General features: G+C 41.2%; 1 protein-coding gene and 1 long non-coding RNA gene across 2 annotated transcripts in view; one reads left to right on the plus strand and one right to left on the minus strand.

Annotated features, from left to right (window-relative positions):
* Positions 1-1,718: 1,718 nt before the first annotated feature.
* LOC135273669 (uncharacterized) lies at positions 1,719-14,366 on the minus strand. The gene is made up of 5 exons (XR_010341484.1): positions 14,252-14,366; positions 14,016-14,167; positions 12,425-12,524; positions 3,237-3,433; positions 1,719-1,796 (listed from the first exon to the last, which is right to left on the minus strand). It is a non-coding gene; the product is annotated as an uncharacterized LOC135273669 (long non-coding RNA).
* A 1,479-nt stretch (positions 14,367-15,845) lies between these two features.
* LOC135273584 (low-density lipoprotein receptor-related protein 2-like) overlaps positions 15,846-25,199 on the plus strand; it is an 86,987-nt gene continuing 77,633 nt past the window's right edge. Inside the window, exons 1-6 of the mRNA XM_064372773.1 lie at positions 15,846-15,858; positions 15,972-16,141; positions 16,895-17,118; positions 18,539-18,745; positions 21,673-21,875; positions 24,236-24,376. Coding sequence (XP_064228843.1) covers positions 15,846-15,858; positions 15,972-16,141; positions 16,895-17,118; positions 18,539-18,745; positions 21,673-21,875; positions 24,236-24,376 — 958 coding nt within the window. The remainder of the gene's footprint in view (positions 15,859-15,971; positions 16,142-16,894; positions 17,119-18,538; positions 18,746-21,672; positions 21,876-24,235; positions 24,377-25,199) is intronic.

Genomic DNA, 25,199 nt, shown 5'->3' on the forward strand with positions numbered 1-25,199 from the left:
AAACTCTGATGGATCCATGCAACGGAAAGGAACAAACTATTGACACATGCAATAACTTGGATGAATTTCAGGGGTATTATGCTGAGTAAAAGAAGCCATTTTCATGAAGTCAAATGATGTAAAATTCTATTTACATAACATTCTCCAAAAGAAAAATATATCCATGAGAACATAGCGCTATTTGATAATAATCCCAGAGGTAACATAACTAATAATCCCAGAGGTAATTTGGGATTATTAGTTGGGAGAAGGAGGGTGTGACTGCAAATAAACAGGGTGAGGGAGATTTTTGGAATACTGGACTGTTCTATATGTGATTGTGATCGAGGTTACACAAATCTATACATGTGATTGTACACGTAATTGCACAAAATATTCCATTTTGCTTTAGGATGATTTAAAAAAACAAAATAAATGCCTTGAGATATTTTCTGAGAATGAAAAAATACAGAGACAAGATAAGGAGCTGCAGCAGGAAATTCACTTTGAACTCTGCCTGGAGAATCACCAGCTGCAAAAGTGTGTGGGGCAAATTTCTCGTAAGAGTATAGAGGATGTGACACTGTTCTGAGTTCACACTCATGACGCTATGATGAAATGGAAACCAGAAAGACCTGATTATGGTGCATGGGAAATAGGGGCACCTCTAAAAATGTATGACGTGTGATGTCACTATTGTGTATTTCTGAAATTCGCAAGAAGACTACAATGACACATATACCCTTCACTGAGACTGGAGAGTAGCTATACATAACCGCTCACACCCAAGGCTGATATGAATCACATTACTTTACATTTCATCTTTCAATAAAGTTAAAAGTTAGGTAAGTACTGAACTTTAGATGCTGATAAATGCTTGCTGAAACAGTCAGAGCTTCATTCAATAGGTAATAGTTTTAACGGTGGAGGAAGAAACCATCAGAACAGAGTTTTAAGCATAACAAGCAACAGTACAAAATGGATCTGAGGCAGGTAAAAAAAAGTCAACAAAGGCTAGTTGGTAATCTACTGCAGTGACACAGGAAAGCTCTGACCTCGAAATGGGATTCATGGGATACTATGATGAAGCTGCATGGAAAATAATCAGCTTCTTTCCTGATAATACACAATCAAAGATAGTTAAATCAAGTCTACAGTTCTGCATTCTGGCCGTGAAATTGTAGCTAATATCAGAAGAGAAAAAACCATTGTAATTTCATAATGTTATAAATAAAGGAAACTGGTAGAGACTGGGCATAGCAAAGCCATTTCTCCTTGTAAACTTACTTCATTTTTTCTCTCTTCATTTATTTGTTCCTTCTTTTTTTCCCTAATTCTCTACCTTCACCCTTTCTTCCTGGTTGGCAGTATAATAGAACACAATGTTGCTATATAAGAGCAGTTATCTTAGGTACAAGTTTGTATCATTTCAGTAGCTATTTTAAATATAGGGAGGTTGGTTGGAACTACAGTACAGGCAAGCCTGTCCCCTGAGCCAATTGATGAGATTGTTATAATTTGTTATAATTGTTACATATATGCCTACTTTTCAACTTGAACTGTAATACAGAAATGCCTAGAACAGTGTCTGGCACAAAAGGAGTAACAAGTGTAAATACACAGAGGATTACAAAAGGATATTGAGGTAGATAAGCATTTCCTACTTAGCTACATCATCTTTTAATGTTCTCACATTCACCATGTGTTCCATCTTTACCTTCATGCTTCAACGTATTTTTCCCCGTTTTGTTTCTTTCAAAACCCGTATCTTGTATTTTTTGTAAATAAGCCCCTTTTTTTTTTAGAACGTGTTGTTTCTGCAATATTAAAGAAAATGTATTGGTTAATATTAACTTGCCATTAGAAATGTAAAACAATTTATTTAAAATGTCACAATATGTTAAAAATGGATTATCAGTCCTGTCTTGACTTGTAATGTTACAAAAATAAGAGAATAACAAAGGGTAAATTTCCCTTGTGATCAAACACAAAGAATACATTTAATACACAAGCAATTTGCCTTTCTACACATCGTCAGAGGACTAATCCAGTTTCTGATCAGATAGAGTATCGTATCCATGGCTGCCCTGGTGAGCTAAAGTAATTTCTCAATTATCTTCAATTGGAAGATTCCTGAGGGCTTACCCAAATATCACTCAGGTCTACCAGACATAAACATAATATAGTACATTAAATGTGATTACCCTTTGTGAATATCTTGGCTACTGTTGAATGTACTAGAAAGAAGATAAATGCATATAGGAAAAAAAAAAACCCAGAGCCGGGCGCGGTGGCTCACGCCTGTAATCCCAGCACTTTGGGAGGCCGACGCGTGTGGATCATGAGGTCAAGAGATCGAGACCATCCTGGTCAACATGGGGAAACCCCGTCTCTACTAAAAATAAAAAAAATTAGCTGGGCATGGTGGTGCATGCCTGTAATCCCAGCTACTCAGGAGGCTGAGGCAGGAGAATTGCCTGAACCCAGGAGGCAGAGGATGCGGTGAGCTGAGATCACGCCATTGCACTCCAGCCTGGGTAACAAGAGCGAAACTTTTAGCAAGAAATAGATTAGCACATGTAAAACAACTACCCAAGACTACAGTAAAGACCTTCCTAAAGGACTGGGGAAAACAGTCACTGGAACCTACCTAGGTGTAAAAAATATGCCTATTCCCAATAGAAATATTTCACTGTAAAGCTACACTGGAAAAACTTCATAAGTCATAAGGCTTTGAGTAGAGAACTAAGATGGGTTTTAACTCATTAGCAGGGAACAACTAGCCCCAGATTAAACGTGGCTCTGGCCCCACCAGCAAATCATAAAAGGCAAGACCTGTATAATCAAATTGTTTCCAAATAAATTATCTACATCCAAAAATTCTAAATAATATTTATAAGGACATAAAAATATTCAGTATACAAAGTAAAAGTTATGTCTGGCATCCAATAAAAGAACACTAGGTATAAAGAAGCAGGGGAATATGACTTATAAAATAAGTAGATCAATACTTCCACTCCAACCAAAGACACAGAAGAATCACACAGTCAGGCAGGGTTCAGGGCCTCCTGAAGTCCTCCCACTTCCCGGGTCACCAGTTCCCCTGGCGTCCCACACCTTCCAGTTGTGGCTGGTACAGTCTGAGTCATTGCCACCAGCCCCAGGCGTGACAAGAGGGCGGCCTCCTGAAGTGGGACAGTTGGGATCCTTGAGACCCTTGCTAGAGTGTTGATCCCTGCCCCCACTCCCCACCATACCTGCAGCCCCTGGAGGAAGATGCCACCTGGCTTGCAGTGAGTCCCGTGTTGGCACTGCTGTCCATCTGCCCTCCGGAGGATGGCATCTGCCTTGGTGATGGTGCCATGGGCAGGCTTGAAGCAGGTGCAGAGGTACAGCTCCAGGGTCGGCAAGGGCCCCATCGCTCTCCTTCTCTTGCCTGTGGTTGCCCCTCTGTCTAGAACCGACCAGATCAGGATATTATGAGAAAAGCAAATTATAACCCAACCTCTCTCAAGAACCTAGATGTTAAAATCCTGAATAAATTGTTAGTAAATTTAATCTACACATGTATCAGAAGAAAAACACATAATAGATAAAATTGATTTAATCAAGGGTGTGTGGTTGTTTTAACAATAAAATATCATAGTCTTAACAGACACATAAAATATATTTTTAAATGTCCACTTTCACCACTAATAAGAAAGTTTTACATGTTAGAAATAGAAAGATGCTTTCTTAACCTGACATTATTATCTACCAAAAGATCACAGTGCCTATCATATCAAATGAGAAATTACTTAAACACATTTTTCATTAAGAAAGAAGAAAGGCCAGGCACAGTGGCTAGTGCCTGTAATCCCTGCACTTTGGGAGGCTGAGGTGGGGAGATCACCAGAGGTCAGGAGTTCGAGACCAGCCTGAGCAACATGGCAAAAACCTGTCTCTACTAAAAATACAGAAATTAGCCAGGCATACTGGAGGGTGCCTGTAATCCCAATTACTCAGGAGGCTGAGGCAGGAGAATTGCTTCAACCTGGAAGGCAGATGTTGCAATGAGCTGAGGAGAATTGCTTCAACCTGGAAGGCAGAAGTTGCAATGAGCTGAGGACCATGCCATTGCACTCCAGCCTGTGTGCCAGAGTGAGGCTGTGTCTCAAAAAAAAAAAAACAAACTTGCATCCCTCAGACAGAAATCAGACTTTTTTTTTTTTTGCATATCCATGAAACACTTAAAAATGTCCTATATCATATCACATACTTAGCTATAAAGAAAATTTAACAACATAAATGAAAAGAGATTTAAAGCCGAGGTTTTTTGATACTAATTCAAATAAATTAAAAATATATAATATAAATGTTACCAAAATCAACAATGTCAATGACTAGAGATTTAATTTTCTGGTACTAATTCAAATAAATTAAAAATAAAACTGTTATCAAAGTTAGAAATGCAAGAAACATGCACCAATGTAACTATTACATTGAAAGGGATTCTTTTTTAATTATACTTTAAATTCCGGGGTACATGTGCAGACCTTGCAGGATTGTTACACAGGTATACATATGCCATGGTGGTTTGCTGCATTCATCCCCTGTCACCTACATTAGGTATTTCTCCTAATGTTATCCCTCCCCAATTCCCCCACCACCTGCTATCCCTCCCCCTAGTACCCCCCAGCCCCACAATAGGTCTCACTGTGTGATGTTCCCCTCCCTGTGTCCCTGTGTCCATGTGTTCTCATTGTTCAACACCCACTTATGAGTGAGAACATGCAGTGTTTGGTTTTCTGTTTCTGTATCAGTTTGCTGAGAATGATGGTTTCCAGCTTCATCCATGTCCCTGCAAAGGACATGAACTTATCCTTTTTTATGGCTGCATAGTATTCCATGGTGTCTATGTGCCACATTTTCTTTATCCAGTCTATCACTGATGGGCATTTGGGTTGGTTCCAAGTCTTCACTATTGTAAACAGTGCTGCAATGAACATACGTGTGCGTGTGTCTTTATAATAGATTGATTTATAATCTTTTGGCTATATACCCAGTAATGGGATTGCTGGGTCAAATATTTCTAGTTCTAGATCCTTGAGGAACTGCCACACTGTCTTCCACAATAGTTGAACTAATTTACACTCCCACCAACAGTGTAAAAGTGTTCCTATTTCTCCACATTCTAGCATCTGTTGTCTCCAGATTTTTTAATGATGGCCATTCTAACTGGCATGAGGTGGTATCTCAATGTGATTTTGATTTGCATTTCTCTAATGACCAGAGATGATGAGTATTTTTTTAATATGTTTGTTGGTTACATAAATGTCTTCTTTTGAGAAGTGTCTGTTCATGTCCTTCACCCACTTTTTGATGGGGTTATTTTTTCTCGTAAATTTGTTTAAGTTCTCTGTAGATTCTGGATATTGGGTCTTTGTCATATGGGTAGATTGCAAAAATTTTTTCCCATTCTGTTGGTGGCCGGTTCAACTCTAAGGATTATTTCTTTTGCTGTGCTCTGCACAGCAAAAGTTTAATTAGATCCCATTTGTCTATTTTGGCTTTTGTTGTCATTGCTTTTAGTGTTTCAGTCATGAAGTCCTTGCCCATGCCTAAATCCAGGATGGATTTAAACATAAGACCTAACACTGTAAAAACTGTGGAAGAAAACATTGACAGGGATTCTAAGAGGGAAAGTAAAAAATACACAGAAACCAATGAAAAGCAGGACAACTAACATCAAAATGTTCAGTGTTGAATTGTACATTCAGAGTAAAATATAGAGCAGGAAGGTTGTTATTATTTTTAAATAATTTTTTATATTTTCTCATTTAATATTTGAGGGGGAGTCTTACTCTGTTGCCCAGGCTGGAGTGCCCTGGCCATGATCATGGTTCACTGCAACCTCTGCCTCCCAAGTTCAAGTGATTTTCCCATCTCAGCCTTTCAAGCAGCTAGGACCAGAGATGTGTGCCACCATGCCTGGTTAAGTTTTTGTATTATTGGTAGAGACGGGGTTTTATCATTTTGCCCAGGTTGGTTTCAAACTGCTGAGCACAAGCAACGCACCCGTGTTGGCCTCCCAATGTTCTAGGTTTACAGGCATGAACCACTGGAGCTGGCACAATAGAATTTTTAAATATAACCATAACCCAGCAAGGTTAGGTGGCCCACACCTGTAATCCCAGGACTTTGGGTGGCTGAGGCAGGCAGATCACCTGAGGTCAGGAGTTCAAGACCAACCTGGCCAACAGCAAAACTCTATCTCTACTAAAAATACAAAAATTAGCTGGGTGTGGTGGCACACACCTATAATCCCAGCTCCTCAGGAGGCTGAGGCAGGAGAATCCCTTGAGCCCAGGAGGTTGCAGTGAGCTGAGATCTTGTCACTGTACTCTAGCCTGGGTGACAGAATGAGACTTTCATCTCAAACAAACTAACTAACTAACTTACTAAAAACCCACAGAAACAAAGCACAAAAATTCCACAATTTTGGAAAATATAGTTTACAGATGGTGTGGGTAAAGCAGTATTTCTGGTTCTAGATCCTTGAGGAATCACCACACTGTCTTCCACAATGCTTTAAATGTTTTGATAGAATTTACTCGTGAAGTCTTCTGGTCCTTGGCAATTTTTGTTGTTGTTGTTGTTGTTGTTGTTGTTGTTGTTGTAGTTGTTGAAAACGTTTTGATTACAGATTCAGTCTCCTTTTTCATTATTGAACTGTTCAGAGGGTCTGAACAGTTTTGGTAGGTTTTATGATTCCAGTAATCCATTCAATTCTTTTAGTTTATCCAATTTGTTAGTATATAACTGTTTATAAGAGTTCCTTATTATCCTTCTTATTTTTGAAAGATATATTAATATGTACCTTTTTGTTTGTGATTTATCTTTTTTTCTTAGTCTAGCCAAGGGTTTGCCCATTTTATTTTTTTCAATCAATTCTTAGTTTTGTTATTTTTCTTATTGCTTTCTAAGTTTTCTATTTTATTTATTTATGACAATATTTATTTCTTTTCTTCTTATGACTTCAGACTTACTTTCTTCTTTTTCTAGTTACTTGAGGTGTAAAGTTAGATGAATTGAGATCTTCTTATTTAATGCTATGTGTTTATTGCTATAAGCTACTCTTATAGATCTGCCTTTGTTGCATTCCATAGATTTGGGTATGTTGTGGGTTTTGTTTGTTTTGCCTGGAGACAATTTTAAAATTCCCTTTTGGATTCCTCTTTGACCTAATGGTTTCTAAAGAATGTGTTGTTTAGTTTTAATTTATTGGTGATTTTAAGTTTTCTGCTTTTCTTCTGTTATTGATTTTAAGTTTAGTTCCATTGTGGTTGGAAAATATAAATGTAATTATTTTGATCTTAAATTTTTTTTTTTTTTTTTTTTTCCGAGACGGAGTTTTGCTCTTGTTACCCAGGCTGGAGTGCAATGGCGCGATCTTGGCTCACTGCAACCTCTGCCTCCTGGGTTCAGGAATTCTCCTGCCTCAGCCTCCCGAGTAGCTGGGATTACAGGCACGTGCCACCAGGCCCAGCTAATTTTTTGTATTTTTAGTAGACACGGGGTTTCACCATGTTGACCAGGATGGTCTCGATCTCTTGACCGCGTGATCCACCTGCCTCAGCCTCCCAAAGTGCTGGGATTACAGGCGTGAGCCACCGCGCCCGGCCTGATCTTAAATTTTTTGGGATTTTTTTTGTAACCCAGCATATGATCTCTTCCACAGAGTGTTTCATGTATGTTTGAGCAGAATGTGTGGCATTCTTCAGTTAAGTGCTAATTTCTGTGCATGTCTGTTAGATCAATTTGGTGTACAGAAGTAAAATTATTTCTATTTGCAGATCACATAATCACATACATAGAAAACCTAAAGACTCAGTTAAAAAAAAGTTAGAATGAATGAGTTCAGTAAAGTGGCAGGATACAAAATCACCACTAAAAAATCAATTGATTTTCAGTGACCAAACTACCCAAAGACAAAACTAAGAAAGAAATACCAGCCCACTTACAAAAACAATAAAATACTTAGAAATAAACTTAATTAAAGGGATATAAGACTTGTACAGCAAAAATTAGAACCCATTGGTGACTGAAGTTTTAAAAGACAGATAAATGGAAAAACATCTCAGGTTCATGAATTAGAAAAATTACATTGTTAAAATTTTTATACTACACAAAGTGACCTACAAATTCATTGCAATCCTAATAATATTCTTGATAACATTCTTTACAAAAATATTTTTTAAATCCTAAATTCATACAGAACCACAAAAGATCCTGAAAAGGCAAAACAATCTTGAGCAAGAACAAAGGTATGCAATTAGGCATAACATTATCTGATTCAAAATAGTGTATGCTACAAAACCACAATGACTAAAACAGTATGATACTGACATGAAAACAGACCTATAGTCCAACAAAATAGAATATAAAACCCAGAAATAAATTTACATATCTGTGGTTAACAGATCTTTGAAAAGGATGCCAAAGAAACCCAATGGGTATTTTAAAATAAATCGTTTCAAATGTTCTCACCACAAAAAATAAATAAATATTTGAGGTGAGATATAGATATAGATACATAGATGCTAATTAGCCTTATTTGATCATTCCACAATATACACATGCAATGAAACATTCCATTATGCCATATAAACATAGAAAGTAACCATTTCTTTCTTTTTTTCCTTTTTTTGGAGATCGAGTCTTGCTCTGTCACCCAAGCTGGAGTGCAGTGGTGTGATCTTGTCTCACTGTAACCTCCTGAGTTCAAGCAATTCTCCTGCCTTAGCCTCTTGAGTAGCTGGGATTAAAAGTGTACACCACCATGCCTGGCTGATTTTTGTCATTTTAGTAAAGATGGGGTTTTACCATGTTGGCCAGGCTGGTCTCAAACTCTTGATTTCAAGTGATCTGCCCATATTAGCCTCCCAAGTGCTAGGATTACAGGCAGGAGCCACTATCCGTCCAGAAAATAACTATTTTTAGCAAACCAAATCCAGCAGCATATCAAAAAACTAATCCACCACAATCAAGTAGGTGTTATTACTGTGATGCAAGATTGGTTTAGCATATACAAATCAATCAATGTTCTTCATCACATAAACAGAACTAAAGACAAAAAAACACATAATCATCTCAATAGACACAGAAAAGACTTTTGGTAAAATTCAACATCCCTTCATATTAAAAACTCCCAAGAAACTAGGTATCAAAGGAATATACATCAAAATAATGAGCCATTTATAATAAACCACAGCCATTATCATACTGAATAGGCAAAAGCTAGAAGCATTCTTCTTGAAAACTGGCACAGTTAAGGTTGGGCCTCTCTTACCACACGTCTTTAACATCGTATTTGAATTCCTGGCCAGAGCAATCAAGCAATCAAAAATAAATAAATAAATAAATAAATAAATAAATAAATGGCATCCAAATAGGAAAAGAGGAAGCCAAACTATTCCTGTTTGCAGATGACATGATTCCATATCTAGAAAATCCCACAGTCTCAGCTCAAATCTACTTACACTATTAAACAACTTCAGAAAATTTTAGGATACAAAATCAATGTACAAAAATTACTAGCATTCTTAACACCAAAAACAGTCAAGCTGGGAGCCAAATCAGGAATGCAGTGTCATTCACAACAGTCACAAAATGAATGAAATACTTAAGAAATGCCACTAAACAGGGAGATGCAAGATCTGTGCACTGAGAATTACAAAACGCTGCTTAAAGAAATCAGAGATGACATAAACACATAGAAAAAGATTGTATGATCATAGATAGGACAAATCAATATTGCTAAAATGACTATGCTGCCCAAAGCAATTTACAGATAAAATGCCATTCCTATCAAACCACCAATAGCATTCTTCACAGAACAAGGTAACATTGTTTTAAATTTTATATGGAACCAAAAAAAGAACCTGAATAGCCAAGGCAATCCTAAACAAAAAGAACAAAGCAAGAGGCATCAAGCTACCTGACTTCAAGCTATACTGTAGGTCTGAGGTAACCAAAATAGCATGGTACTAGCATAAAAATAGACACACAGGCCTACAATCATCTGATCTTTGACAAAGCTGACAAAAACAAGCAATGGGGAAAGGATAACCTATTCGATAAATAGTTCTAGAATAACTGGCTAGCCATATGCAGAAGATTGAAACTGTATCCCTCCTTATACCATATATAAAAATCAACACAAGATGGATTAAAAACTGAAATGTAAAACCCAAACTATAAAAACCTTGGAAGACAACATACGTAATACCATTCTGGACATAGGAACTGGCAAAGGTTTCGTGATGAAGATGCCAAAAGCAATTGCAACAAGGGCAAAAATTAACAAATGAGATCTAATTAAAGAGCTTCTGCACAGCAAATGAAACTAGTAACAGAGTAAACAGACAACCTACAAAATAGGAAAAATATTTGCAAACTATGCATCTGACAAGAGTTTAATAGCCAGCATCTGTAAGTAACCTAAACAAATTTACAAGAAAAAAACCACAAACAACCCCATTAAAAAGAAGGCAAAGGATATGAACAGACACTTTTCAAAAGAAGATAAACATCCAGTTAGCAGCATATTTTTCAAAAGCCCAATATTACTGATTATTAGATACATTCAAATCAAAACCACAGTGAGGATACCATCTTGTACCTGTCAGGATGGTTAGTATTAAAATGAAAAAATAATAGATGCTGACAAGTTATCAGAGAAAAGGTAGCACTTATACATTGTTGGTGGGAGTGTAAATCAGTTCAACCACTGTGGAATGTAGTGTGATGATTCCTCAAAGAGCTGAAAACAGAACCACCATTTAACCCAGCAATCCCATTACTGGCTATATAACCAAAGGAACATACGTAATTCTATCATAAAGACACATGCATGTGTATGTTCACTGCAGCACATTACTGACAATAGCAAAGACATGGAATCAACCTAAATAGCCATAAATGGTAGACTAGGTTTTTAAAAATAGGGTGCATATTTTAAAACACCATGGAATACTATGCAGCCATGGAAAAGAATTAGATCATGTCCTTTGCATGAACATGGATGGAGCTGGAGGCCATTGTCCTTAGCAAACTAACACAGGAACAGAAATCCCAATCCTCATCTTCTCACTTATAAGTGGGAGTTGAATGATGAGAACACCATGGACACAAAGAGGGGAACAACAACACTGAGGCTAACCTGGGGGTAGAGGGTGGGAGGAGGGAGAGGATCAGAAAAAATGATGATTGGGTACTAGTACTAGGCTTAGTACCAGGGTGATGAAATACAAACCCTCAAGACATAAGTTTATCTGTTAAACAAACCTGCACATGTGTCACTGAACCTAAAATAAAATAAAAATTTCTTAATAAAGAAAATAACTATTTTCCAATTAATAATAACACAAAAAAGAAACAATAGGGAAAGATAATCTTTCCATAAATGTTGTTGGGAAAACCGTATGTCCACAGGCAGAAGAATTAAATCGGATCCTTACTTCACATCATATATAAAAAAAGCAACAAAAAATGAATTAAAGATATAAATGTAAGGCCTTAAGGCATAAAACTGTAAGAGAAAACATACAAAGCTTCTTGATGTTGATCTAGGCAATATGTTTGGATGTGGCACTAAAAGCACAGGCAATAAAAGCAAAAATAGAAAAATGAGATTGTGTTTAAAAGTTTTGCATTGCTGTAAAACAATCCACAGAGTGAGAAAGCAACCTACAGAATTGTGTAAAATATTTATAAACCATATGTCTAATAAGGTGTTGTTATCCAAAGTAAGAAACTGAAACAACTCAATGGTGAAAAAACAACAACAGGGCCGGACGCGGTGGCTCATGCCTGTAATCCCAGCACTTTGGGAGGCCTAGGTGGGTGGATCACGAGGTCAAGAGATCGAGACCATCCTTGTCAACATGGTGAAACCACGTCTCTACCAAAAGTACAAAAAATTAGCTGGGCATGGTGGCGTGTGCCTGTAATCCCAGCTACTCAGGTGGCTGAGGCAGGAGAATTGCCTGAACCCAGGAGGCGGAGGTTACGGTGAGCCGAGATCACGCCATTGCACTCCAGCCTGGGCAACAAGAGCAAAACTCCATCTCAAAACAAAAACAAAAACAAACAAACAAATAAACAAAAAACCAAAAAAACAAACGATATTACAAATAATGAGCAAAATACATGAACAGACCTAAATAAATTTATCAAGCAAAGGCATGCAAATAACAAAAAAGTATATGAAAGAATGCTCAACATGACTAATCTCAGGGAAATACAATCAAAACCACAATAAAATACCACTTCACACCTCTTAGAATGCCTAAGAGTGTAAATACACAGAGGATTACAAAAGGATATTTAGGTAGATAAGCATTTCCTACTTAGCTACATCATCTTTTAATGTTCTCACATTCACCATGTGTTCCATCTTTACCTTCATGCTTCAACGTATTTTTCCCCGTTTTGTTTCTTTCAAAACCCGTATCTTGTATTTTTTGTAAATAAGCCCCCTTTTTTTTTAGAACGTGTTGTTTCTGCAATATTAAAGAAAATGTATTGGTTAATATTAACTTGTCATTAGAAATGTAAAACAATTTATTTAAAATGTCACAATATATTAAAAATGGATTATCAGTCCTGTCTTGACTTGTAATGTTACAAAAATAAGAGAATAACAAAGGGTAAATTTCCCTTGTGATCAAACACAAAGAATACATTTAATACACAAGCAATTTGCCTTTCTACACATCGTCAGAGGACTAATCCAGTTTCTGATCAGATAGAGTATCGTATCCATGGCTGCCCTGGTGAGCTAAAGTAATTTCTCAATTATCTTCAATTGGAAGATTCCTGAGGGCTTACCCAAATATCACTCAGGTCTACCAGACATAAACATAATATAGTACATTAAATGTGATTACCCTTTGTGAATATCTTGGCTACTGTTGAATGTACTAGAAAGAAGATAAATGCATATAGGAAAAAAAAAAACCCAGAGCTGGGCGCGGTGGCTCACGCCTGTAATCCCAGCACTTTGGGAGGCCGAGGCGTGTGGATCATGAGGTCAAGAGATCGAGACCATCCTGGTCAACATGGGGAAACCCCGTCTCTACTAAAAATAAAAAAAATTAGCTGGGCATGGTGGTGTGTGCCTGTAATCCCAGCTACTCAGGAATCTGAGGCAGGAGAATTGCCTGAACCCAGGAGGCGGAGGTTGTGGTGAGCTGAGATCACGCCATTGCACTCCAGCCTGGGTAACAAGAGTGAAACTTTTAGCAAGAAATAGATTAGCACATGTAAAACAACTACCCAAGACTACAGTAAAGACCTTCCTAAAGGACTGGGGAAAACAGTCACTGGAACCTACCTAGGTGTAAAAAATATGCCTATTCCCACTAGAAATATTTCACTGTAAAGCTACACTGGAAACACTTCATAAGTCATAAGGCTTTGAGTAGAGAACTAAGATGGGTTTTAACTCATTAGCAGGGAACAACTAGCCCCAGATTAAACGTGGCTCTGGCCCCACCACCAAATCATAAAAGGCAAGACCTGTATAACCAAATTGTTTCCAAATAAATTATCTACATCCAAAAATTCTAAATAATATTTATAAGGACATAAAAATATTCAGTATACAAAGTAAAAGTTATGTCTGGCATCCAATAAAAGAACACTAGGTATAAAGAAGCAGGGGAGTATGACTTATAAAATAAGATCAATACTTCCACTCCAACCAAAGACACAGAAGAATCACACAGTCAGGCAGGGTTCAGGGCCTCCTGAAGTCCTCCCGCTTCCCGGGCCACCAGTTCCCCTGGCGTCCCGCACCTGCCAGTTGCGGCCGGTACAGTCTGAGTCACCGCCACTGCCCCCGGGTGCCACAACAGGGCAGCCTCCTGAAGCGGGACAGTTGGGAGCATCGCGACCCTCGCGACCCTTGCTTGAGTGACAATCCCTGCCCCCGTTCCCCACCATGCCTGTGGCCACCAGAGAAAAATGCCGCCTGGCTTGCGGCCACTCACGTCTTTGCACTCGCACTGCTGTTTGTGCTCCATGGTCGGCACAAGCCCCTCCACTCTCCTTCTCTCGCACGCGATTGCCCCTCTGTCTGGACCCAACCAGGAACAGCCAGGGCCTCAGGATGGACTGCAGCCTCCACCCCCAGCGTCAATATCTGAAATAAATATTCAGTATACTCCTTGACTTATTGTTATTATTTCCCTTCCAGAAAAGATCTCGGCTTCATTTGTGAACTCACTGAATTAAGGCTTTCTCCTATAGAAGTCCTTTCGAGCTCCTCCACTCTCCTTCTCTCGCGCGTGGTTGCCCCTCTATCTGGACCCAACCAGGTACAGCCAGGGCCTCACGACTGACTGCAGCCTCTACCCCCAGCAGTCCACAAAGGCAGCGGCCTCACAAAAGCAGCGGCCTCACAAAGGCAGTGGCCTCCTGAGGGGAGGGGCGTGGCCGCCTGCGGGGGAGGGGCGTGGCTCACGCTGGGCTGTGTCTAGACTCCTAAAATGCAAAAACTGTGAGATCCTAAATGTTTGCGGTTTGGGTGGCTAGGTTTTAGAACGCCATGACGGTCGCTTCCACGCCCACTCCAGCCACCGCCGACTTCGCAGCCGCCCGGCCCACCGCTCCGCCCCAGTAGCCTCGGCCTTTGCCCTGGACCGGCGGGTCGGCGGCCAGCTGCACTGAGGAGACAGGACAGGGGGCGGTGCCGCCTCCAGGGCCCCCGCCGCCGCCCCGCCCTCCGCCGCCGCCCCGCCCTCCGCGGCCACCGCCAGGCCCTCCTCCTCCGCCGCCCCGGGCCGCCCGCCGCCGCCGCCGCCGCTCCGCGCCGCCCGCCCGCCGCCGTCGCCCCGCCCTCCGCGGCCACCGCCAGGCCCTCCTCCTCCGCCGCCCCGGGCCGGCCGCCGCCGCCGCCGCTCCGCGCCGCCCGCCGCCGCCGCCCGCCGCCGCTCCGCGCCGCCCGCCCGCCGCCGCCCGCCGCCGCCGCCGCCCGCCGCCGCCGCCCCGCCCTCCGCGGCCACCGCCAGGCTCTCCTCCTCCGCCGCCCCGGGCCGCCCGCCGCCGCCGCCGCCGCTCCGCGCCGCCCGCCGCCGCCGCCCCGCCCTCCGCGGCCACCGCCAGGCCCTCCTCCTCCGCCGCCCCGGGCCGCCCGCCGCCGCCGCCGCCGCCGCCGCCGCCGCCGCTCCGCTCCGCCCGCCCGCCGCCGCCCGCCGCCGCCGCCCGCCGCCGCCGCCCCGCCCTCCGCGGCCACCGCCAGGCCCTCCTCCTCCGCCGCCCCGGGCCGCCCGCCGCCGCCGCCGCCGCTCCGCGCCGCCCGCCCGCCGCCGCCCGCCGCCGCCGCCCCGCCCTCCGCGGCCACCGCCAGGCCCTCCTCCTCCGCCGCCCCGGGTCGGCCGCCGCCGCCGCCGCTCCGCGCCGCCCGCCCGCCGCCGCCGCCGCCGCCCGCCGCCGCCGCCCCGCCCTCCGCGGCCACCGCCAGGCCCTCCTCCTCCGCCGCCCCGGGCCGCCCGCCGCCGCCGCCGCCGCCGCCGCCGCCGCTCCGCTCCGCCCGCCCGCCGCCGCCCCGCCCTCCGCGGCCACCGCCAGGCCCTCCTCCTCCGCCGCCCCGGGCCGGCCGCCGCCGCCGCCGCTCCGCGCCGCCCGCCGCCGCCGCCCGCCGCCGCTCCGCGCCGCCCGCCCGCCGCCGCTCCGCGCCGCCCGCCCGCCGCCGCCGCCGCCCGCCGCCGCCGCCCCCGCCCTCCGCGGCCACCGCCAGGCCCTCCTCCTCCGCCGCCCCGGGCCGCCCGCCGCCGCCGCCGCTCCGCGCCGCCCGCCGCCGCCGTCTGCCTCATAGGTTTATGTTAAAATCAGGTAAGATAACATAGAGGATAGCATTTAAAAAAGCAAAAAAATATCAGTTGTAAGCTGCTTCCCCATCCTTGCTCACCTGAAGGAGTGGTGATACCTTCCTTCTTCACATTTAGTTGGCGAGACCTCCGTTATCTTCTCCAATGGTCGGGATTTATTAATTGGTGATATTCATGGAAGGAACTTCCGGATCCTAGTGGAGTCTCAGAATCGTGGAGTGGCCATGGGTGTGGCTTTCCACTATCACCTGCAAAGAGTTTTTTGGACAGACACCGTGCAAAATAAGGTAAATAGAAATTTCAGGAGCTGAATGGAACCCTGAGCACAAAGTGTTGATAGCTTCCACTTTTGGAGGGAGTGGAGGGGAAAGTTCCTTTGTTTTCTAACAAAAAAGGCCCTTGAGATATTTTATGTTAATCAGCACCTTTTCCATGCTATACTATTACCTGTGACCTATTAAACAAAGCAGTCTATTATATGGATTAGCCTTGAGCAACTTTTAATTGTATTCGAAGTAGAGTCCAAAAGCCTAATTAAAAGACATAGTAGACATTCTTTCAAAACTGGATAGATATTTGATCGTAATTTTTGATATTTGATCATTTAAAATGTAAAAAGCACACTTCTTTTCTGGATGATAAAAATCAGATTTTTACCTGCATTTTCTAAATTGAGCTGTGATTGGGGTTTTAGTAACAAATATTGACAGTATTTTGTTTAATGGCCAAAATTTTGTTACACTGTCTTATTTGGAAAGTAAAGTGTGATGGGTTTCATCTCAACTTGGAGTAATGCAATAGAGATTTTTGAAACATAAATTTCAGAAACTCCTAAAGAGTTATGGAATTTTATTTATTTCTTCCTTTCACATTTTATTGTACCATCAATACAATTCTCATTTATTTAAATAACGTGAAATTTCTAAAAATTGGGAATTTGGATTTTTAGCAATTCTAATTTGATTTTAGCTTAAAAAGTCAAAACAAAACACGTGGTTAGTTATGGTGAAGAAATATAATAATTTTGGTTTTTCTTTTAGGTTTTTTCAGTTGACATTAATGGTTTAAATATCCAAGAGGTTCTCAATATTTCTGTTGAAACTCCAGAGAACCTGGCTGTGGACTGGGTTAATAATAAACTCTATCTGGTGGAAACCAAGGTCAACCGCATAGATATGGTAAATTTGGATGGAAGCTACCGGGTTACCCTTATAACTGAAAACTTGGGGCATCCTAGAGGAATTGCCGTGGACCCAACTGTTGGGTAAGTGATGTGAAAACATTGATTCCTGTATTTTTAGAATTTTATCTCTCCCCCTATACATTGCATAGCCATTGGATTAATTGAAAGCTCATTCTGATTTCTTTTAGGCTCTGTACTCTAGAACCCATGTCTATTTTGTGCACTTATTCATAGAAGCTTTAGGAGAGTTTATTAAATATAATCCTATTTAAGGACATGTCATCCAAACATACCTACTGGTGTACTAAAAATACTTGTTGTTTTGGGGGTACGAATCTTAATGTTTGCCACATTTTTCTAGCTAAGAGATTGGATTCTGTGTTCTAACTCAATCTAATAATATTATTGCAACTGAACATTACTTATGTTTTATTATTATTAAGATGATTATTCTAACATGAATTAGCTGTAAATATTTTTAAAGATGGGAAAAGAAGTTGGAACTATTTCTTTCAGAACTTTCTTGATACAGGCTGGGATTGAGATATCAATGCTAATATCTCATTACAAGTTGTTCAGTCTGAATCAACCCAGCAACCTGATAATGCTTTTCTTCCGATTTAAATTCAGATTTCCCGATCTCCACATCTGAGAAGTGTTATAGGAGACTTAGCTTTCTCCTAGAATTTCACAATTGGGTCTTAGGACCCTTGGATAAGCTTTAGGCTATTTTAGTCTTGGCGAATGATGATTATTCAATTTTACTTCATTATATCAGCTGTCCTTCCTTGAAAATGATGGAAATGTTCTCAGGCTGTGCCTCAGAAAGGAAAATTGAGGAGTAAAATTGCTTGATAGCTTATTTTAAAAGGTAGTTATAAGTTTTCCTGGGTGTAAAAAAGAGAAGCAAAGGACAGATAAAGGGAACAGAGGAGAAACTTCAGAAGGTGAATATGATTTTCTTTTTTTGAGACAGGTTCTTGCTCTGTTGCCCAGGATGGAGTGCAGTGGCACAATCACCTGTTTACTGCAGCCTTGTACTCCTGGACTCAAGCAATCCTTCCACCTCAGCTTTCTGAGTAGCTGAGACTATGGGCAGGTGCCATCATGCCCAGCTAAGTTTTTAATTTTTGTAGAGATGGGGTCTTGCTGTGTTGCCCAGACTGGTCTTGAACTATGGACCTCAAGGGATCCTTGTGCCTTAGCCTCCCAAGGTGCTGGGACTACAGGCATGAACCACTGTGCCTGACTGGCTGACTATGAACTTTTAGGCCACCATATTAGTGCATCATAATAGTTGCTATTTGGAACCATTGATGCTCCTGTTGATCCCACAGTCTCTGTTTTTAAAAGTACTTAATTTCCCTGTTGTGTTATACACTTGTGGTTCTCTAATCAGCGGGATAAAATTTCCATTGATCCAAACACACTATTAAAAAAAAAATTCATGAGTAAACTTGTAAAATACCAGATTCTTTCATTTTCTGTTTTTCTTTTGTAGTTATTTATTTTTCTCAGATTGGGAGAGCCTTTCTGGGGAACCTAAGCTGGAAAGGGCGTTCATGGATGGCAGCAACCGTAAGGACTTGGTGAAAACGAAGCTGGGATGGCCTGCTGGGATAACTCTGGATTTGATATCGAAGCGTGTTTACTGGGTTGACTCTCGGTTTGATTACATTGAAACTGTAACTTATGATGGAATTCAAAGGTAAGAAGTATTTTCTTTTTTTTGAGACAGTCTCTGTTGCCCAGGCTGGAGTGCAGTGGAGTGATCTCAGCTCACTGCAACCTCGGCCTCCCAGGTTCAAGCGATTCTTGTGCCTCAGCCTCCTGAGTAGCTGGGATTACAGGCACCTGCCACCACGACCAGCTAATTTTTGTATTTTTAGTAGAGGTGGGGTTTCACCATGTTGGCCAGGCTGATCTCAAACTCCTGACCTCAGGTGACCCACCTGCCTTGGCCTCCCGGTAAGAAATATTTTTTATGGCTTTGTAAGTTTTGGGGAAAGTGTATAAGATGGCTGGAGAGGAATATCAAAGGACCAGAATTAAAATACTGCCTTGTTGGTTGACATGATAGATTTAATGATCTTTGTACTGATATTTTTTGCATGAAGTGACCTGCTGTGTTTTGTTAACTTTTCTTGTGTCCCATAATACAAGAGGTAAATGCTAATTAAATCTAACCTCCAGCATTTGTTCTTTGATTTCTCCTCACCAACTTCTCCCTCAGTCCCAGATGATGCACATTATTTTCATTCTCTCCTGAGTTCATTTGTGCTTTATTTCTCAAGACCACTTTCCCTTTTAATTTTCCAACCTTCCCCCAATAAATGCACGTTTTATTAGGTATTTGATGTTACCCACTGGAATTAATTGGATTTTACTCTGCTCTTATATATTTCACATTTCAAGGAGAAATTCTCTTTATTGTATTTTTTCTTGGTATACAAAGATACTTAAATGGCAATATTTGAATGTAGAATATGGCACTTTTTTTTTTTTTTTGAAATGGAGTCTCACTCTGTTGTCCAAGCTGGAGTGCAGTGATGTGATCTTGGTTCACTGCAACCTCTGCTTCCCAAGTTCAGGTGATTCTCCTGCCTTAGCCCCCTAGTAGCTAGTATTACAAGCGTACACCACCATGCCTGGATAAGTTTTGTATTTTTAGTAGAGATGAGATTTCACCAGGTTGCGCAGGCTGCTCTCAAACTCCTGACCTCAAGTGATCCGCCCACCTCGGCCTCCCAAAGTGTTGGGATTATAGACGTGAGCCACTGCACCTGGCTGAATATGGCACTTTTTTTTTTTTGATCTTTTTACTCTGGTTAGAGTTAATGATAATTTAATGTAAAAAACTACTTTAGAACTTCTCCTTTTGGTATTTTCAAAAATTGAGTAAAACATGTTCTTCAAATTTTGACCCAAAAATTATTCTTTGTGGATTCAGCAAATAGGCTGGTTATTTAAATTTTTCCCAATGACCTGATTTTATTGTTTTCTCAATGAAAGCAATATGATAGTTTTGTTTCCCCTTGTATTTCCATTTTGTAAGGGTGATATCACAGTTTGCCACTGGATTGTATATCCTTAGAACTGCTTGGTTAAATGAAGTGATTGGGTATTAATGTGGTGACTTCGTATCACTGAGACTAGTTTCCATGTGGAGGATATGAATAAATTTTGGGAAAAAGTTAGCTAACCCAGTAAGTCACATGAAACAATTGTGAAATTGCCTATTTTTTTTCCTCTTTGGGATGTTTTAGCATTACATTATATAGTCTCAATCTTTTTTTTTACTAAAGTAAAAAAAGTAAAGCATAAAAGATAAAAATCAATGAAGATTTGGAAAGATTTGAGTGGTTTGCTGACTGTGAAGAAACATCAAAGAAATACTAAAGCTCACGAGTAGAGCTGAAATCATAAAATCTCTTGCTTTGCCAGCAGGTGGCATTCAGGGTTCTGGAATTTGCTAATTGAAAAAGAAACTATTCTCCGATCTTAATGTACCATGTCATTATGGAATGTTTCAAAGTGTGCACTAACCTGTCACCTCACTTTTCTTTGTTTACTCCTCTTTAGCCTGTTTCCCAGCTTTAATATCTTCAAATCTTTTCTTAGAGCTCTATTGTGCTTTTTAGTTTTCAGGGGATGGTAAGATTTTTCTTTGAGGTCTTTGTATTATGCCCAAATAAAGAAAATAAGAGTTTTCCCATATCAACTGTCCTCCACCTCACCCTGTTCATGTGTCTAACGGAATCATTGTTTATGGAAACGTAGTCATGGGGAGCATTGTTGATTTACACTCTTTGCTTAGTGGAAATTTTACTTCTGTTTTCTTATCCCAGTTAAATGGCTTTGGGTCTCCATTACAAGTATGATCAGTTGACATTTTCATCAAGCAGATGCATAAGATTGGTAGTGGCATCGTTTCTTGCTCTCCTTATAGTGACGTCAGGAACAGACCTGGGTGTCTGCTGTGGCTTGAGCTCTACCACTCACTGCTCTGCTCCCTAATTGCTAGGAAATGGTCAGTGGTGCAGTGGAAAATAATTGGTGAAGCCATCTTCTCCCAGACTTTCAAAGTCCTGGTATACTCTTTCACCCATGGTGTTCAAAATGCTATTTCACATCTTAGTCTTTTAGATGTGGGGCAACCTAAAAGGAATGAAGAGCAAATGGGAAAACAGTAAATTCTAAAAAAAACCCTAGGACAAGCTAAAGGATTGACTGGGACCGGAATGTAAGTCTCAAGGGTCTTTTTATTTATTTTAAAAATTTTTTAAATTTTTAAATTTTTAATTTTTTATATATATTGCATTGCATTTTAGGTTTTGGGGTACATGTGAAGAACATGCAAGATTGTTGCATAGGTACATACACGGCAATGTGGTTTGCTGCCTTCCTCCCCATCACCTATATCTCAAGGGTCTTTTTCAAGAGACAACATGAAAATCTTTCTACCATATGTAGATAGAAATAAATATACATCTAAAATATATCTTTTCTATCTATTCCATATTTGTGAAAAGAAATTATTTAGCTTTTCAGGCATTTAAGTGAACTAACTACAGCTTTAATTATGATAAAGCAAAACTAATAAATTGTATGATATATATGTATCTTTTATAACAGGAAGACTGTAGTTCATGGAGGCTCCCTCATTCCTCATCCTTTTGGAATAAGCTTATTTGAAGGTCAGGTGTTCTTTACTGATTGGACAAAGATGGCCGTGCTGAAGGCAAACAAGTTCACAGAGACCAACCCACAAGTGTACTACCAGACTTCCCTGAGGCCCTATGGAGTGACTGTTTACCATCCTCTCAGGCAGCCCTATGGTAAGCCTCAGAAAAGTGGTAGCCATGCTTGGTACCAGACTTGATGGGAAGGTTTTCTCAAAGCTTTGGAAGTTAATAATGGGGATCTCATGTAATTTGGGTGGCATTCTCAAGTATATGAAGGGTTACCCAGAGCGTTAAACTCTCTGAAACTGGTTCTGCAGATTAGGAACATTCTTGGAGAAAGTGATGTATTTTAGAGTTAAATGATGGATCTAGAGGGAATTTAGAGATTTATTTTACAGACATTTATTGGCACGTATAAAGATGCTTGAGGGTATAGTAGCTCACAAACCAAACCAAAATACCTATCCTCATTCTACTAGGAAAAACATCTTCTATTTCAAACTTCTAATATTACAGTTAAGGAAACAGGTCCCATAGAAAAAAATGACATGTCTAAGTGTTCATTTTAGGTCGTGTCCGAACCATTTCTTTCTTCTTCTCTGTTGCATGTGTATGGCACCTGTTCTTTGGTTCTGATTAATCTGTCTTAGGCCAACTGGGTTTGGTGTCTCTCTGGACTGTTTAGTCTTCTTCTGTTATTTTACCATACATTTTTTTCTTTTTTTTCTGAGACTGGGTTTTCACTATGTTGGCTAGGCTGTTCTGGAACTCCTGGCTTCAAGCAGTCCTCCTGCCTCAGCTCCCAAAGTGCTGGTATTACAGGCATGAGCCACTGCACCTGGCCTATTGCAAGCTTTGTTTATGTTTCCAGGTTATAGCTTGAGCTTTGATGCATCTCTCTGAACTGTATATGGCTCTTTTCTCTATTTGCTTGTGGATCAAAGAAAAAGAAATATAAATTCTACTATGTTGATAGAAAGTTTAATATTGGTGAACAGTAATTTAGAGAAAAACAGATTTGCTTTAAAACTTTCATGTTAAGTGATGGATCTATTTAGGATGAAAAGACTATAAAGTAATTTGGTTAATTTAACAAAAGCCCAGCCACTAGAACTGACATATTTAGATGAATATCCTTCAATGTCATCATTCTGGGAAAATATATACTTACCTGAAAATATATATTTTATCTGAAAACATTTTTGGAAATACCTATTTGGAATAGTTTTTACACTCAATTCACAACTATTAAACTTAGACCTGCCTTCACATTAGATCCATTAGATCAATGATCGACGTGTTCACTCAAATGAGTATTTCCATTATTTGGCTGAGAATGACATCTGCCTATTGTGTCCCCAAATCAATCCATCTAAGAAGATAAAAAGAATATTTTAAAGGATAATTCAAAGGCTAAGAAGACAATCTTAAAAGCAGATATAAAATTTCTAGCTGTGTCAGCCTTTGTACCGTATAGTGTGATCTTCTTAAGGTCACTACTTTAAGAGTGGCTTTTGGAAGTAGAAACTAGTTTGTGTTGCAGACATTTGTGTCTGCCTCCATATACCTGATTTTTGGAATCAGATCTGGCTTTGAATCCTGGGTAAGCTGTTTAGCTGCTGAATAATGTTGGGCAAGTTGTTTAACTGTTAGATTCTTGGTTTCCTCCTCTGTAAAATTGGAGGAATAATACCTCTTAGAGCTATTGGTTATTAAGTTGGTTTACTTACAAAGTAAGCATCCAGTGAGTAATATTTACTATATCCTATGAATGGCAAAAAAGTGGTGAAGTGTTGGGTATTTTTGACAGTTATTTCTAATCATGGAGGATAGCAGACATACTCTGACGTAATTTTTGGGGAGACAGCTGTAGGAGTCCTTACTCTCTCCTTCCTTCCCTCCTCCCTCCCTCCCTCCCTCCCTCCCTCCCTCCTTCCTTCCTTCCTTCCTTCCTTCCTTCCTTCCTTCCTTCCTTCCTTCACTCTTGTTACCCAGGCTGGAGTGCAATGGTGCGATCTTGGCTCACCGTAACCTCCGCCTCCTGGGTTCAGGCAATTCTCCTGCCTCAGCCTCCTGAGTAGCTGGGATTACAGGCACGCGCCACCATGCCCAGCTAATTTTTTGTATTTTTAGTAGAGACGGGGTTTCACCATGTTGACCAGGATGGTCTCGATCTCGTGACCTTGTGATCCACTCCCCTCGGCCTCCTAAAGTGCTGGGATTACAGGCGTGAGCCACCACGCCCTTCTTTTTCTTTCTTTCTTTTCTTTCTTTTTTTTTTTTTTTTTGCCACCATCATTTGGTGAGTGGATGGGTGAGCAGCAGTAAAATTGGGAGGGTTACTGTAGCCAGATGTGGATATATTCGGTAATAACCAGTTAGTGATGTTTTCAAAGCATTGCTAATTCATTACTCTATTTCAACTATAGGTGAAAAAGGCTAGCAGTAGCTTCATGTCTTGGATAATTACACATTTCTAATTGCAATTTATCCCTGTGCATTTTTCCCTCCAGCTACCAATCCATGTAAAGATAACAATGGAGGCTGTGAGCAGGTCTGTGTCCTCAGCCACAGAACAGATAATGATGGCTTGGGTTTCCGTTGCAAATGCACATTCGGCTTCCAACTGGATATGGATGAGCGCCGCTGCATTGGTAAGAAATCTGTTTTGGGGGGCCGGGCGCGGTGGCTCACGCCTGTAATCCCAGCACTTTGGGAGGCTGAGGCGGGTGGATCACAAGGTCAAGAGATCGAGACCATCCTGGTCAACATGGTGAAACCCCGTCTCTACTAAAAATACAAAAAATTAGCTGGGCATGGTGGCGCGTGCCTGTAGTCCCAGCTACTCAGGAGGCTGAGGCAGGAGAATTGCCTGAACCCAGGAGGCGGAGGTTGCGGTGAGCCGAGATTGCGCCATTGCACTCCAGCCTGGGTAACAAGAGCGAAACTCCGTCTCAAAAAAAAAAAAGAAATCTGTTTTGGATGTTGTTGGCAGGTGGCACAGGTGTAGGCATGTCGAAGCTTCTAACTAGACTAACTGCTGCTTGTGAACTGGGCCAGCTCCCTTTCTAACTTCTTCACTGCAAATAAGCTTTCCGTAGCCCACAGGGTGTCTTCCTTGGTAGGCACCACTTCTACTATACACAGAGCTATGTTTGAAAATGTAATTTTCTGTCTTTTGGGATTTTGCTTTAATCCCACATCTAGGGTTTTCTTGGGTTCCCTTTCCCCTTTGTTTGTTTTCTGTTTTTTTGAGACAAAGTCTTGCTCCGTCGCCAGGCACCAGGCTGGAGTGCAGTGGCGTGATCTCGGCTCACTGCAACCTCCACCTTCCGGGTTCAAGCAATTCTCCTGCCTCAGCCTCCCGAGTAGCTGGGACTACAGATGTGCATCACCAGGCCCAGCTAATTTTTTTTTGTATTTTTAGTACAGACGGGGTTTCACCATGTTGGCCAAGATGGTCTCAATCTCTTGACC

This window comes from Aotus nancymaae, unplaced genomic scaffold (genome assembly GCF_030222135.1).
Source record: "Aotus nancymaae isolate 86718 unplaced genomic scaffold, 86718_ANA_hifiasm-v0.15.2.pri h1tg000008l, whole genome shotgun sequence".
Classification (NCBI taxonomy): Eukaryota; Metazoa; Chordata; class Mammalia; order Primates; family Aotidae; genus Aotus; species Aotus nancymaae.